General features: G+C 45.6%; 1 protein-coding gene across 4 annotated transcripts in view; it reads left to right on the forward strand.

Moving 5' to 3' along the window:
• robo2 (roundabout, axon guidance receptor, homolog 2 (Drosophila)) overlaps positions 1–6,250 on the forward strand; it is a 302,691-nt gene extending 296,441 nt beyond the window's left edge. For 3 of the 4 annotated variants that reach the window (XM_018758789.2, XM_018758791.2, XM_018758792.2), the window contains 4 exons: positions 3,238–3,405; positions 3,558–3,782; positions 4,263–4,463; positions 4,894–6,250. In XM_018758789.2, coding sequence (XP_018614305.1) covers positions 3,238–3,405; positions 3,558–3,782; positions 4,263–4,463; positions 4,894–4,895 — 596 coding nt within the window. In that variant the 3' untranslated portion in view covers positions 4,896–6,250. Of the gene's footprint in view, positions 1–2,609; positions 2,793–3,237; positions 3,406–3,557; positions 3,783–4,262; positions 4,464–4,893 lie in introns of all 4 variants that reach the window. The other variant, XM_018758788.2, reaches the window with a different exon arrangement.
• The last annotated feature ends 10,636 nt before the right edge of the window (positions 6,251–16,886 follow it).

Raw genomic sequence — 16,886 nt, forward strand, 5'->3', positions numbered from 1 at the left:
GAGGTTTATAGGTTTTCCCCCCATGATCTCAACGATGAAAAACAGCAAGCTGCAAAAAGAAAGAAGTAGTTTTAGACAGATGTCGAAGGTCTTTCTGGCATTTCTTTTTGCCACAAAGACCAGCACCGGGGTTTCTTTACCCTCTCCGCAGGGTTGAGCTCTCACTGACATCTGTTTTTCGTTCCCACCATGTGAGAGCTCAGTGTAACATCAGTTTCCGGAGCCCTTCCCCACGGAAGACTGCTGTACCCCACTGTGATTGTCTTCACTGCCACCCCACCCCCATGGCAGCATGGGCGCCCCCCATGCCAGGCCTTTCCTGTGAGGTGGCCCCACCCCCCCCAGTCATTTGGCCAGCACTCCAATTGACTGTCACCCCAACTCCCTAACGCGATGCCTGCCCCCACCCCCTGCATTGATCCGCCTTTCTGTTGTCTCCTCCCTCCTCGCCTCAGACGTCCTATAGCAGCTCAGTCCCAATCACCACAGCTTCCCAAGTCACCCAAACACCTGTCCCTTGGTCGGTCTTTCCCCCCTGTGGGGAGCCCATCCTGCTGGCTGCCGTGTGGAAGTGTGAGTGTGTCTTTGTATTTGGTTCAGTGCCACTTTTATCTGCTAGTCCGACAGAAGCCAACTGGATGCTATCATTGCAGGCTTCTGCATGGGAGGGTGACTAATAAACGTATCTCTTTTTTTGTGCGAAGCCTGAAGTTGCTTTCTCCTTAGCTGTCATTCCATAAGACGTGTATCACAGAACACTTTTCCTACACAAAAGTAACTCCAGGTCCATCATCAATCCTAGGGCAACTGTGGCATTGACCAGTTTGCATCTGGGTGTGTTACTTGCAACTATAAAATACCACCTCAACAGCACAATGTACACACTTCTGCAGACTTGTGCTTTACTGTATGCACTGATTGATTAGAGGAAATGAGGAAGGGGCAGGTCAGGGCTGGAGCAACACAGCACACCTACAGAAGTGTAACAGCCCTGTAGCCCACATTAATCCAACAGGCTTTAATTGCAACAGCTTGATATCTTTCCTAATTACATGTTTACGGAACACATTGATCTACGAGTCCTTAGAGCTAAATGAAAAGCCACGCTTCATCAAGGTAGCCCTTCCAGCTGCATATCCAGCATTAATATTTACTACGGCGAGCTCCTCCCCTCTATTAAACCTACATAAATATCCATTGATAGACAAATTACAAACACAAATGAACTGAGATCAACATCCGTGTGTGCCAGTGTGGAGACCATGCTGATACCATGATTTGGCTCTGTTCAGTCACTCAACTGTCCATAAGCCTTGGTCCCCACCTGCGAAAGCTGCTGTGGGCTGAGCTCGCAATAGAAACTCAAGTATCCACAGGCACAGCGGGGACGGTGCTTTGATTTCGTGCTCACAAAAACATGATTGATTTCTCAATTGTCTGATCTGTAAAGCGGTAATAGAGGTGTTAGAGTGTGATTTATGAAATGGGTAGTAGATCTGTATTAAAGCCGGACACATTATTGGTGGAAATTAGTATTGGCTGTTTCATTGGTTGCAATAGCCCTTTAACACATATCTGCTGTTGAGAAAGAAGTTTTTATTCCTTGCCTTCCTGTAGTTCTGAGTTACAATAACAGGCATTTTACAAAGTCGTTTGCGTTCAGAGGCATAAAGCAAGGGAGCGAGGAAAAGCAGACAGGAATGGTGGCTAATGAGTGGCCCTTGTTCAAACCAACACAAAAACACGTGTCGCTGGATTTTGAATGGCACACTTGCGTGTATGTGTATGCGCACTTTAGTATGAGTACACACAGATACACAAAGTCAAGTGGGTAACTCTTCACTTCTCCTGGGCTGTGGATTTAGACATTGGTTTAAATCCAGCTCAGTCTCTCCCTTTGTTTGAGTGGATTTCCTCCCACAGTCCAAGGACATATGTTTCAGGTGAATTAGTGACAATAAGTTGTGTGTGTGTGTTTAACGTGTTCTACTGACTGACTGAAACCACTTGTCCCAAGTGGGGGTTGCAGCAAACTGGAGCCTAACCCAGCAACACAGGGCATAAGGCTGGAAGGGGAGGGGACACACCCAGGACAGGATGCCAGTCCATCACAAAGCACCCCCAGCTGGACTTGAACCCTATACCCGCCAGAGAGCAGGACCTGCTCAAACCCGCTGTGCGGCTACACCCCCTTATTCATGTTCTCCTGTGAAAAGTTGATTGATTTTAGGAAATTTACTGTAGTGGGTGTAGCAATTTTAAGTTACCTGGGGCAAAAGGCTTCCTTTCTTTGCATGGAATTTATATTGACTCCTACTTTAAATGACTTATAATTTCACCCTAATGAAAAATATCAAAAACATGTGAAAGTGTAACGTGACGGCGAATTGTTATTGCATTTCTCATAAGCGTGTCCCCACTACACGTCTTTGTAACGGTTTGCTATCTGCGGCAGGCCTTGCGGAGCCACACAGATGTGCCCCATTGCTGAGTGCTGAAAACCAAAAACAGGAGTGCGCGCGCACACACACACACACACACACACACACACACACACACACACACAGACAGACAGAGTGGTGCCTACTCACTGCTATGGTGTCCCTCAGGCTCCATGGTGAACGGCTGGGGCTCGGCCTCAGACGATGAGCGGAACTTCTCCAGCCACAGGTCCAGTTTGGGCAGTTCCTCCGATGGCTCCATCTTCACCCATGCAAGCTTCGCCCAGGCACTGGTGGCGGCCGCAGACAAGGCTGGCTACCGCTGTGATGGCACCAGCCTGACCAAGAGAGGTCGGTCCAGGGAGCTTCCTGCCCTCCGCCCATCTGGGAGAGAGCAGAGAACCTCTCTGTCCTTTGCTCACCGCTGCCCCCCCACTGCAGCGACTCCTTCCGCTTGTGCATGGCCTAAATGTCCAGGAACTGTCCCGCTGCTGTACACCTCCTTTGGCCCACTGTGACCTTCCCTCTCGTTCAGTTCAAGAGAAGCGTGAGCTCGAGCTCCTAACCTGTGGTCACAGCCCTTCTCTCTGCGGTCCTCGTTTTCCTGTCTCTGTCTTGTTCTCACTCCCATCGGATGTTGACACGGGACGTCTCCGGTGACTTTTCTCGCACTTAATTAACTAACCGCCTGGAAGAGCTGTGAAATGAAAACGCCTTGGGTTTGCGGTCTCATCTCTCCATGAGTAGGCCACGTTATCCACCAATGTTTCCATTCCTGTCCTATTTCACCTTGCAGGGAAGAGCTACTCTCAGCGGCTGCGTCCCAGCAGCCCCTTCTCCACTGACAGCAGTGCCGTGGGCACACACAGCCTGAACCACCAGAGGGCACCGCGCCCCGCAAGAAAACAGAGAGGTGGCCGCCTTGAACAGACAGCACCCCACCGCCGAGACACTGGCAGCGACGGTGAGGATGGGCCTCAATGAGGTCTTGTCCTTTTGGAGTCAGGAATGACTGGATGTTTTGTGTGTGAATACGTATCATAACACCTAGTTCTTTTCAGTCCATGGTGTGCTACCATTCAACACCGCCTCCCTCTCTGTCCCTTGCTCTCTCAGATCTACCTCCACCCCCAGAGCCCCCACCCTCCCAGGGGTCACGGGTGCCTGGCCCACGGGGACCTCCTGGTGAGAGGAAGGCCTCATCCCTAGAGAGACAAAACATCTCTGGCCTGGAGGAGATGCGGAGCTCGCTGGAACGGCAGCGGCAGGCTCAGGAGCGGCTGGGCTCTGTGGAGCGGGCCGATGAGGGTCGCAGGGGTCACAAGACCGGCCAGGGATCAGGTAGGGCAGCCCACAGACACATACCTGCATTACACGCCCTCCTTCATACAAGATAGTCTGGCGTTGAACATCGACGTTCCCACTGGTGGCGAAATCAGCCACATACTGGGGCGAGAAACTGATCCTTTGAGCTGAAGGGGAAAAGACTTAAGGTCAAATTTGGAAATTTTGGAAGGTAAATTCACTCTAGAACATGTAAAAAAAAAACACATTAATTGACTAATAATCTGCCAAATGAGAGTGTGATCAGCCATAAATAGCAGAACGCTGACAAGCTGTTTGTCACGGTCGCGGCAGTTCGACATGCTGCTGACCCACTCCGCTGGGCCACTACACACCACTTGGCTCAGCAGTCGTCTCTGGCGCAGCAGCCCGGCCCTACCATTTGTCCAAGCCATAAGGAAAAGGTGTGTGCTCACCCATCTGACTGACGCACACACTCCTCTGAAGCTGCTCTCTTCCTCCTTGTCTGCACACCAGAAGAGGCCCTGCTCCCCTACAGCAAGCCCAACTTCCCGTCCCCTGGGGGGCACAGTTCATCCGGCACCTCATCCTCCAAGGGCTCCACGGGGCCCCGCAAGGGTGAAGGGCACCGGGGGCCACACCAACGCGCCATCACAGACCACCCTGACCTGGGTTACCTGGGGACCAATGGGCAGGGACAGCACCCTGGAGAGTTATGTACGTGTCTCTGATTGTACTGCCGCATGCAACTTGTTTTACCTTACTCTTTTATGTTCTCTATGTTTCGCTCTGGCAGCAAAACAGTAAATACTGCAAGCAGCTGCACTTTTACTCTGTGTGGGGGTGTGTGTGTTACACAGTTCTGCTGTATGAATGGGTGCTGTAAAATATCTAGCACTGTTTATCACCTTAGATAAAGGTGACAGCTAAATACTACCGTTGCATTACCATACTGTATAGTATACACGTGTGTAAGCATGTGAATCAAAATCACACTTGTGGTTATTAGAAGAAGGCAATAGTGGCAGCAGTGGCGGTTGAAGCCTGGGTGATGGTGAATATGGTAAAAAGCAGGGGTCACACTATAGCAAGGTGCTCCTGAAGGTACGGTGACAATTGACAGTACGACCTTGTGCTTCCTTTGCAGAGTGAGCTGACCAGGAGATGACCGTGCCCGCCTGTACTCATCCATATGTTGCCTCACCACTCGGTGCAATGAACTTTCTCCATATTTGTGTACAATATGAAAGAAAAAAGATGATAAAGGACTGTAAATGTTATGTAAAGACACACAAACACACTTGGCTCTGATTTGATATTTTTGTCTGTTTCAAGAAAGTCTCACCCACCACCCACCTTTACTGTTTTCCCAGCAGGAAATGTTCCATAAAATATTCAGTACTTAAATCCAAACTCTCAAAAACAACAGTGTAAAAACCCACAAAGTGTCAGTCCTTGGGGAAAAAGTGATTTGTTGTTGCATTGCTATGCAAACCTGATTCGGTCTCCGCTTTTTAATAATTTCTCTCTTCTTCTTGGTCATTTGTACTATATGTGAATTGATAGGCTATAGTGCCATGAAATATTTGTTTTATTATTTGACATGTTAATAATTATCATTAATTGATTAATTATTATTTTGTTTTTTTGCACTGCATTTTTTTGGTGAAAAGCACAAAAGCGTAGCTCCTGCGGACATGAAGAACTGGGAGGATATGTGAAGAGGAGTTTCTGTACTGTAAATTAGAATAAAAATATATATATACAAATATATACAGAGCTGTTAAGGAAGGATGAGAGCTGAACACTGGTGCACTCAGTGAGGGAGATGGGGGGCCTTTAGCTGAAACTGCGCTGTGTAGGTGTTCACTCTTAGCTGAGCGAATGTTCTTTGATGGCAGTATTTCCATTGCTATTGTCTTTTTTGGTCATTCGGTGCTCAGTTTGGGGTCCGTGGGGGAGGCCAAGTACTTGATGGGTGGGAGCAATGATTGCAGTGCTGACGGCAGTGATGATGGTCATGGTGATGAAATTAACTTGTGCCCTGCCGTGTTTTGCGAGCCCGAGGGGATGGCCGTCTCTCTGAGGTCTTCCAGAGGAACGGAGAAACACTGGGGGTCTCAGCACATGCGGGACTGAGAGCACACAACACAGACCTTCATCTCCACCTCATCACCAGCTGCCTGAGTGTCACAACTGCCCTCCGCCCATCTCCCCTCCTGTTTAGCCTTCATCCCATGTAGAATAAGCACGTTTCACTTAGCTGTTTCCCCATTTGGCCCAGCCGGAAGGAGACTGCTTTGCACATATGTAACTTTGCAGTTATTGTCATTGAGCTTACGCAGGTTCTCTTCATTTTGCTGTTGTGTAATTTTTTTTCTCTCATCTGTAAAGAACACCTTCCAACCTGATTGGCCTGACTAATTCCACCTCAGGGGATTTAAGCACTTACAGTATGAACCTCTTCAAAGCTGCAGTGAAAATAAAACATACTTGTAATTCAACACGGCTCTTTGAATGCCCTTCACTGGATCACCTCGATGTTTGTGACCCTCTGGAAATTGAAGCAGGGTTTGTATCTCTGTTTTCTAAGGCCCCGGAAGAGGCTCATCTCTGTGTCTAACTTTCCACAAAGCTGTCTTGTCAAGCCTGCATGTCTTAATGGCAGCATAGTGCAGTTATACCATCATCCCATCTTGGAGCCTTACAATATGTTTCCTCCACATTGAAACAGGTTCCATTTGCATGCATTGCTAACAACCATCCAAAGACCTCGTTGCCCTCTTTCTTTTTGGAGATGTCTTCATTCAGTTCTCAGACACTTCTATTAGGCTTGTGGGCAGACAGCCAAAAGGGAGTGCAGAGTTTCTGCACAATGTGCTCTCAACCGTGAGGTGCTGGATCGCACACTTCTGAGTTGGAGCCCGCAAACTCAGCACCTGAGGTCAGACGGGGAAGGGTGGGTGAAAGCGCTACTTAGCTTGGTCGCTCTCGGGTGTTCAGAAATGTCCGAAAGGATGTCGCACCATCACATGAGTCACACCTTCTGGTCTCTGTGCAAGGGACGTGGCCCCAGTCCGAAGGTACCCCCCAGGAGCCCGTCCCCTAGCCGCTCACAGTGGGGATGGGAGCCCCAGCTGGGACTTAAAATGGGCTCGGCCGCCGCTGGAATTGTGCTCCATCCCAGCAATGTTGGTCGGTGTTCATCACTCGTCTTTTAAAAACTCGTCTTTTTAAATCCACTGTTTGAACATCCGTTCTGTGTTTTTCACTTCTTTTGTATAACTAAGGACACATACAAACAAACACACAAAAAGCTGCTTTAAAAATGTTTCCAGAGTTACTGTTCAGGATATTAATGGTTTAAAGACTGTTTGTTTTCTCCACTTTTTTTAACTGATAATTTTTTACTAAAAAACTTAGGAAGTGCTGGGATTTAGGGGTTTGTCAGATTAACTGTTGTGCTGTTGTATCAGTGTCACTGTCGTCTCATATCATCAGCCTAGTAGCCAATTCCCTGGGAATGAGGTGCATGGAGGATCTCAGGTTAATGACCATTTTGGTAGTGTTTGTGCGTGTGTGTGTGTGTGTGTGTGTGAGCGTGCGTGCGCGTGTGTGTAGATATGTATATATATATATATATATATATGTGTGTGTGTGTGTGTGTGTGTGTGTGTATATATATATGTATATATATTCATACGCATAGCCGCACTGTCACCCTGTTTCATTTCGGTGTCTGCTGTAAATCTCCACATTCACCCTGTCCAGTTGGATGTTGCATTACATTTATATTACTGCGTGGGGTGTTGAATTCAACAGAAATTATGTACCAGTTTACATTCCAGTCTCCGCTAAAAAAGCAAGATGTCACAGAGAGTACGTGCCAAAGTGACATCAAGGGATACCAACTTAAAGGAGTCTTAAGCATTTAGTGTCTTTTGATACTCATGATTTTCTTTAAAAATCACAGTCTTGTTGTTTTGTATTTATTAAAACGATAATAAGAAGGTATATTGTGATATATGCATAAAGAGTCGTGGAATATAAACTGTTTTTTTATTGTCGACTTAGCCATTGGGGACACAAAGTTGCCCTCTAAGGATTTACTTCAGATGAAGATCATCCCTCAAGATGAAATGATGGATGGTCAGACCCCCTGGAACTCTGGGGAAGGGTCACTCAGTGTCATGCATGTTCACCTATGCTTCCGCTCATAAAATATAAGTATATATATAAAAGGGAAAGCATTGAACGATAGCCATGTAAACACAAAAGAGGTGAATGGACCATCATTTGCTCGATCGGACAATACGGAATAACGTTTTGTTTGGACGAGTGACGCTTTTTGGCTTCCTCTTTTTTTCCTCCCTTCAGTATTGTTGGTTCTTTGTAGCCTGTGTGTTGCCATTTTTGCTATAAAGAAAAGGTATTAAAAAGGTTAAAAAAAAAAAAAAAGTCTTATGATGAAGTGCGTAGAGCGCTGGGGCAGGAGAGCGCCGCCCACGTGGCCATTCTTTTCTTCTGTTGCTTTCCTGTGACAGAGCCTCTGGACTCGTGTGCATGTCCTTGTCCAAGAGAAAGAGGAAAGTGTGGAAAGAAAGAAAACTTTTGCAAATCTCATCCTCATGTTCTGTAAAATAAACCCCTTTTCTTTCCTTGTACCTGGATCACTAGCAACAAATAAAATATTTTTGAAAAACTGAAAAAAAATGGGCTGTCATTTGCGTTATCTCATTCAACCCAGTTTGCGACCACTTTTGTCATCCTCAGTTAGCTGGCCGCCATTACAGTGTGTGTGTGTGTGTGTGTGTGTCTACTTGTATTTGCTTGCAGAAGAGCAACAATGGGGGAAGATAGCTAAGGTTTGTATGTGTGTCTGCATGCGGGTCCTGGCAGTGCTTTGCTGAAACCTTCCTCGTTGTTGTTCCACATTTTAAAGGCCCAGGGTCCCGTGAGCAGGACGTCACCAAAACAGGTCTGTAAAGACAAGATGAATTTGGAGAATGACAGAGATGAGAGAGTGCCTTTAACAGAAGTTCTCAGGAAAACTAGCCCGAAATCCCAAGCTGCATGTATATAGAGATGTGATTTTGCAGTGGTGGCGTAGTGGCGCTGCGGGTGAGATGTGCAGCTTCACAGTAGGTTTCGGCACCAAGAGCACAGCCTGTCCTCACTCTACTCTCCAACAACTCCAGGCGCCTCCCGAGGACATCGGATAATCCACCTAAATGGCTTTGAGAGATGGAAATCGGAAAACGATGCAATTAAGATTACGTTTTATTGCACAGTCATTCGTACACAAGTGTTGAAACCCAATTTCATTTTCAGCCGTGAAAACATTACACTTGAATAATTACCAGAGCAATTCATCCTATAATGCAGCCTTGAGGCAAGGGTACAATGGTGGCAGCCCTCCTGGGATAGAAATGTGCCACTTCATGCTCTCAGACAAACGTCTTCATAACTTAATTACTGATCTGTGCCACTGGGGTACTCGACAAAATCAACCAGATGAATTGTGGGTACAAATTTATTTTAATTCTGATTATAATTCTGAGCCTGTGCTGAGGTCAAAATGAATCATTAACATCGTTCTCGAAGAGAGATGTTACTTTAAACATTTGGGGGTCATGTTATAGGCAAAGGTTTAACAACTTTATTTCAAGGCGATGGATTAAAAGAGAGAATTTTATTTTTTTTTTCTTTTAAATCTGTAATCACTAATGCTTTTTTACCTGCTTCAGGTGTGTATTTCACCTGAACCTTTACTGTAATATTGCGGATTTTATTCACTCATTTACATTCATTCTTTGCAGTCCTTTAAAGTCACAGACAATTTTACACACTCTGGAGACCGAACTGGAACAGTGTAGGCTGAGTTTACTACGGTAGCCACACCTTCTCCCACAGCAGAAACCCTGAAGCAAACCGCCAACCCTCAGGTTTCCAGCGCTTGACCACCATTGAGTCTGCTGCTACTGTATGATTCAGTGTTGTTGGAGAATGCACTGTCCACCCAGATTCCAGATACAATCCAGGCTTTTTTCTATCGAGTTCACGTCTGAGAATTCAAATGTTTCCAGTAATGTGATGTTCATTGTGCATAGCAGAGAACTGGAAAGCGGCACTAAAATGATATGGTGCCATTACATCTTCCCCTTGAGCGCAAGATGCAGCTGCACTGAATGTTTCCATGTGCTGTAGTAATTTCTCTGTTATCAAAATTCATTCATAACCAGCATGTTATGTTAACCTCATCGCAACAAGGGTGCAAATGTATTTAGTACAAGAATTTGCGCTGTACTCTGCTCCCATTTGTGTGGAAAGCAGGCTGATATGTGACTCCGTCTTGTTCCACACAGGGCATGAATCCAGACAAATGCTTTTTCAGATACATTATTTTCAGTTTATAATGAACTGACAAATCAACCAGTGTTAAACAGTATATTTGCAGTTTATTTTAGTGCTGCTGCTTTAGCAGATAATGACCGCTGCAGGTTGTTGAATCATTTAATCGCTTTTTTTTCTCCTTCAGTTTTCAAAGTGACTGTTTATTTTGAGTGAATACAAATGGATCTTTACACTGAAGATCTGGATGTGTTAACATTCCCGTTCTTGCCACCTGGAGCTCTGAGGGGTTTTTCAATGAGAACGGGAGCGCCTTCCAGCACAGTCCCCAAGCTTAGTCAGAGGAGATGGCAGAAATGTGTTCAAGGACAGAAGTGGAACAGCTATCTGCTGTTCCAAGGCTGTGTGCAGGTAGTCACACAGGAGCGGAGCATAAAATATGATCACAGGACCACATCTTCTTGCGTAAGTGCACTGGAGACTGTGGGCCCCTTTACACACCACTGTGGTGTTCCATCTGAACACGGACCTGAGCGTAGTCCTGCTCATGAAAGCCAGTCTCTATGTGTCAGTGCACATTTGTTGTGTTTAACACTGGTGTGCTCCCCAGAGCCCTGGATATCATTCACAGACCTGTCTAAAACCCGCATCTTCACTGGGGAGCTCAGCACTACTCTGAACATCCACAGAAACTGCAAATAAGGCAACAAACAGCCTGCACGGTTTCCACTGAACCCGAATGCTGAAGGACATGTAGTGCTTCCTGTACGGGTCAGCAAAATGTGTTTTTGGCGATCTGGCAATCTCATAGACATTCTGCTGGCATTTCTGTCATTTATACACACTTCCATAGACTGACTAGAACAGAGGCTCTTTTGCACCGGTTTCCATCTATAAGTAATAAACCGATTTCACACATCGTAAGTCAGGAGTACAACCACACAACTGGAATGAATTTTATATCCTAATAGTTAAAACAGATTTGTTTTGCACACTGCATCCATCGTGTGTGTGTGTGTGTGTGTGTGTGTGTCTGTGTGTGTGCACCTCATGCACATTTGGAAATATGCACTCTGAAGCAGACAGTAAAGTGAAGTTGCTCAGGTATGACGGAGTAAGGAGGACATGACACTTTCCTTGTATCAACCTGAAAGAATCTGGAAACAAGTGGAATCAGATTTTGTGCACTTTTGATTTGTGTCTGAAGAGGTTCTTGGTCCTTTCTCTCTAAGAGGGCTTCTCTCACTGTCACAAACACACCTCCAAAGACAGCAGACCCAGAAGCTGAAGGTCCCCAGAGTCCTGTTCTTCAACAAAACTGATCTCCTTGGAACAGCTGTCAAACTCCGCTTGTACCTATTGGGTAGCGGGTGGTTCATTCATTATTTCTTCTTAAAGTTAGTACGAGGTGTCTGACTTGATGGTTATACAGCTCTATTCATTTTACAGCTCTGGGGCAAGACAGCAGAACCCACTCTTGGTTATGTGTTTTTTTCCCAATTTCTAAAGCAATGTTCACCACAGTTTTGTACATAGAATTACTGTTATAACTTACTGTAACACAGATATACTAGGTATATCAGCTAAAAAAAAATAAAAAGCATGTGCGCATGCACGCACGCACGCACGCACACTGCAGCCTACTAGAAAGTTCATCGCCTCTCCCATAATACAGCTGACCAACGGAGGCCGGTGGTGGCAGCTCTGGCAGGCAGGGGAAACTGTGCCCTCTACAGCTCCGTGACAAAAAGTAGCAACTGTGCACTGTGTGCTGATGAGTGGCTTTCACACAAATGTAGAGGCTTGGATTGTGTAAAGGCAATGCTCTGTACATTCAGGAGCTTCCCATAGTCCTTGTTATCTAAGGGATGCAAATGAATTCTCTGCCTAAAGAAAAGGCAGGCAGTGTGGTGCATGAGTAGAATGGAGAACCAGGAGAAAGCCAGCTGAAGTCTCAGTTGAGAAACTGCCGTTGTACTCCACAGAAAGTCACCTAGACACACCTGTAAAATCTATGAACCTGTGGTTTTGATGATGGTGTACAAGGTAATGAAAAACTATTTGCCCCCCTCTATTACTGCAAATTTTTGGCACTGAATATTTTCAGGTCCTGTGGGGGTGCGATGGCACAGTGGGTTGGACCGGGTCCTGCTCTCTGGTGGGTCTGGGGTTCGAGTCCTGCTTGGGGTGCCTTGCGGCGGACTGGCGTCCCGTCCTGGGTGTGTCCCCTCCCCCTCCGGCCTTATGCCCTGTGTTGCCGGGTAGGCTCCAGTTCCCCCGCGACCCCGTATGGGACAAGCGGTTCAGAAAATGTGTGTGTGTGTGTGTGTGTGTGTGTGTGTGTGTGTGTGTGTGTGTGTGTGTGTGTGTGTATTTTCAGGTCTTCAGCCAAACTCCAATATTAGATAAAGGGATCCTGAGGGGACAAATAAATTAAATAAGTAAAAACAGGTTATTTATTGAACAGTTAAAAGTAACTGGCCCGATGTGAAAACATAACTGTCACCTTTAGCAGCAATGACTGCAACAAAACATTGTAAGGCAATATCAGTCCTTTATATTGCTGTGGAGGAAATTTCCTTTTTCACTGCACTGAATATAATGTGAAGAAATATAAAACACACACTCTTCTAAAGTATATGTGATGTGAAGTACTCCATTTCAGGATTTTCATTTGTGAACATGTATGACTTTAATATGTGAACTGAATTTAATATATGATGTTATGCACTGGCCTCCAGGAAACAGATCAGGGTGGAGACAGAAGTGCATCTGTCTAGGATGGCAAGAGAAAATCAGTCCCATCATCATCACTGAGTCAGCATCTCCCAGTGCACTGGCAACCTGAGCATACTAGCTCAAATACGGGGCCCTGGGCTCAGAACCCCTTCATTATTCTATTTCCACAAGTCTCACAGCCTTTTTCTGTTCTTCTGGATCTCTTCTTTCAGCACTATCCCTTTATGTTTCTCTTCCACCTTTTCCAAATCAATCACCATTCTCTCAAGTCTCTCAGTCACTCAATCTATGATTGTTACCTTGGATCTCTTTCCACATGTCCCCTCATTCTCACATCTCCTTTTTCTTTTATTCCAGCTCTTTCCTTCAAGCCCCACCCTCTCTTGGAGGGTCTCACAAGAATCTGTCACTCACAGGGTATGAGTGAAAGCTAAATTGCGTGTGGGGAGAATTGCAGCCCGCTGCCAGCCTTCATGCAGCCTGTTTCACAGACTCTGGATCCCACGGGGGATGGCCTTCCCAGCAGATGACCGGCTTTTTGCTTAGTCTGCTCTACACATCCATACTCCAGCCACTGGTGAGACACGTCTACACTCCACAGCTGCTTCCATCAACAGACAGAGATACACGCCACACCTATTCTTATGCCCCGAGTGTAAAGACCAGTGCTTTTACTATCATGTGTGAGAAGAGAGGCCACGTCCTAACCTAATCTCAGTGAAGAGAAAGTCCACGCATTTCCCTTTATGCCACTTGATGGCATGTAACCCAATTTTTTAATGATTATCGCTGTTCCCCAAGAATGACCCTCTCTCCCTCCAACTCACAGTTTCTGCTTAAAGAACGTGGCATCAGATATTCATACCATGTTAGTGGTTACCGATCAGCCATCTGTGTGTGCAGGGTGACCTGAGCCATGTGTTTCCCACCCTTCTCATCTATAGGTACAAAAAGGTACACACATGCAGATAAAGTGTAGACTGAACACATGACATGTATTACAGATAAATTGGCTGGAAAGACTGATACTACTGATATCATAAGAGTTTCAATAAATAAGGTTGATATGGGAGCATAGCATCAACATAATGAAATAGCACTGGGTCAATAAATTATTGGTTTGGGCTGCTGCTCTGTCACAATAAAGTTAAAATAAACATTAAAAAGTAAATGCTTCATCTACTCTTTCAGTGAAAACAAAAACCTCCTGCTAAAGTAATCTCAACAAACTCTCTTTAAATTTAGATAAAACAGGTACTGATGCAACATAAAGGAAGTGAACAAATAAAAGGAGCCCCTCCATCAAGCACCAGGCCACTATGTGAGGCAGACTGATTCTTACAGGAATGTGTTTTGGACTGAATTCCGGGACGTTCTGCCTCCTCTGCATCACTGAATTGACTAGGCAAGTTGGTAACCTTCACCCGAGGCACGAACCACTGTTCCTCAGCCCACACTGTCCTTCTCAGGCCTTTCTTTTCACACCCTCATTGTTCCCTAAAGAAAAACTTCACCCTGAAGGCTTCACACATGCCTGGCTATTCAGGAACTTCAAGAACAAATTTGTGTATGTGTGTATAACACGACTGAAAAGCACATTTGTGGAAAAAAGGATATTAAATTATGTGTGGGTCTCTATGTGTGATAAGAGATTATAATAAATAAGACTGAGTGACTCATGTACTGTTCTGTGAAAGAACGTACCTTCAGAGCACATTTTCACATACCCTGGGTTAGCCTTGTATTTAATTTGATTCATGTTTTAACCATAAAATAATTTCTACATTCAAACATTGTATCACAACCCCGTAAAACAATCAAACCATTTTAATAAACCATTTTGCTACATAAATGATACCCAGCACAAGCCCCACAATGCTGTTCAGGAGGCTCTCAGGAAAGATGGAGGTCCTTGTCAGCACCCGTCAGACCAGTTGAGATGATGCGCCACGGTCAAGCAGCGCAGCGTAAACACCAATACCACTAATAAGGCCATGATAATAATGTCATAACAAAAATGTAGCCAAAACCCTCCTGGGCTCTGCTGTTAAAGCTGGTTTTCTGCCTGTGGCCCCGTCCCTTTGCAGAACCTCGCAACAGGCTCCTTGATGAACATCTCTTAATCAAGCCTTAATTGCTCAGCATGGTCTTAGATGACCTGGTTAATGGAGGCGTGCGTGATTAACGATGTGTGTATGGGAGCACAGCAGGAGACGCCGCCCTGAAAACCCACAATTCATTCATTCTTTAAAGGAAGGAGGTGACCCTGTTTTGAAACACCCACCACGTCTTGAAAGGTATTCAGGTGCAGAAAAATAAAGAAAAAATCAGTCCAATTCCAGCAACATTGTATATAGTTTTTGAAGAAAGACAAAAATTACACCAATGTATCCCTTCTTTTGATTAGCTCCACCCACCTCAATCACTGATTTCAGAAAAGTCTGAAAAGCAAGAGAATTATCAGAGCCCTGGTCATGTTATTGAAGATTTGCTCAAGTGGAGCTACTATTGACCTGGGAGGTGAATTCTCTCGGAGCAGCTAAGTGTACGGATTGCTTCTCGGTGTACAAGAAGATACATTAAAATGGGAAAAATAAATAAAGACAGAGCATTGTTGGCCCAGTCACAGGGGTGATACAGACAGTACTCTGCTTTTATGGTTCCTTTGTCAAGGTCAAATAACAAAGTATCGCTCCCAGCCGGCAATGCAAACCCCCAGAGGGCTGCATGATAGCTCTCCCTCATGAAGAAACGGCATTTTCCTTTGTTTAGCCGAAACACTTTGTGAAGAAACAGCAATGGTGCCGAGGCCATCCCTTCCCCGCCAGTACGAGACACCATGGCTGAAAGAAAAAAGTGTGATCTATTGGCATCAGGCGAACCGAGAGCCAATGGTAGAGACACATGCAGAGACCGCATGCCAGGACACCAAGAGCCTCCCCTGAGGAGAAGCAGAAAGATGAGCGACGAGCTTGAAATATGACTTTCACTAATATGTTCTGCTTCATTTTAACATTTGCATTTTCCCTGTGCTTCTCCTTGGACTCTATTTAAGGGTGAAGACACCAAGACCGTGACATGTAATCATGCAGAACGTGGAGACGCTCTTCGTACCAGCCTGGCTCAGCCCAGACCTCAAACCCTGCAAGAGCAAACTGTCCACCACCTGCTGAGCTCATGCTTAGGTATGAAAACTGACAGAGGGTAAAATTTCACATTTATATACCAACCTAGTGAGTTAATCAATGGTGGAACAACAAAATACTTCCTTGGAGTTCAGCCTCAGCTTTTCAACAAGGAGTCCAGTTCCGATGTCACTAGGCTACTCTCTACCATAGAGTACCAAAGAAGGACATTTTTCTCGTGAATGGGATTCCTCGTGGTATCCTGTGTTGGTGGCTCTTGTTTCATATTTAAACCAATGAACTGTTTCTGGGTTGCATTATATCTTCATATCAATCAATATTAGGCCATAACTGTTTATATTCATCATGTGCTTCTCATGTGTTCAGGTCAAGAGATGTTTATGTGTTTTCTGTTGAAAAGGGCTATGTGGTTCAGTCCCAAAGGGATCATTCCAGAGTGTTCTGTTCTAACGAGCCAGTGTCCCACCTGATTGATCTTATTGTCTTGACTGAGGCCATTGAATGCATTTTACAAGCTCTTAGTGATCCAAAGACAACATGGAATCCTGCTGGAGTGAAATAGCTCTGTTGTGGCGCATCGTTGCCCAGTGCCAGTCTCCCCCCCCTCAAGGTCATCCATCCAGCCACCGCTGTCATGTTTGTGATTGTCCTGATGATGGACAGAGCCAATGGCTAACAGGCTGATGACATATGAGTCTGCCAGGTAACCAAGCTCAGAGCAGTCACCCTGCAGTCCCCTGGGACATGGTTCGAAACCGCCCATGTGAAGCCATTTCCTCGCCACCATGCAGCGGTACCGCGGTACAGCCGCCCGTGCTTCTGTGTCTGCTGGCTGCTCTGTCATTCAGATCTTCTGCTGTCATTCTAAATCAAACACAAAGTAAATCTAGCTGAACATCCACAT

This window comes from Scleropages formosus, chromosome 10 (genome assembly GCF_900964775.1).
Source record: "Scleropages formosus chromosome 10, fSclFor1.1, whole genome shotgun sequence".
Classification (NCBI taxonomy): domain Eukaryota; kingdom Metazoa; phylum Chordata; class Actinopteri; order Osteoglossiformes; family Osteoglossidae; genus Scleropages; species Scleropages formosus.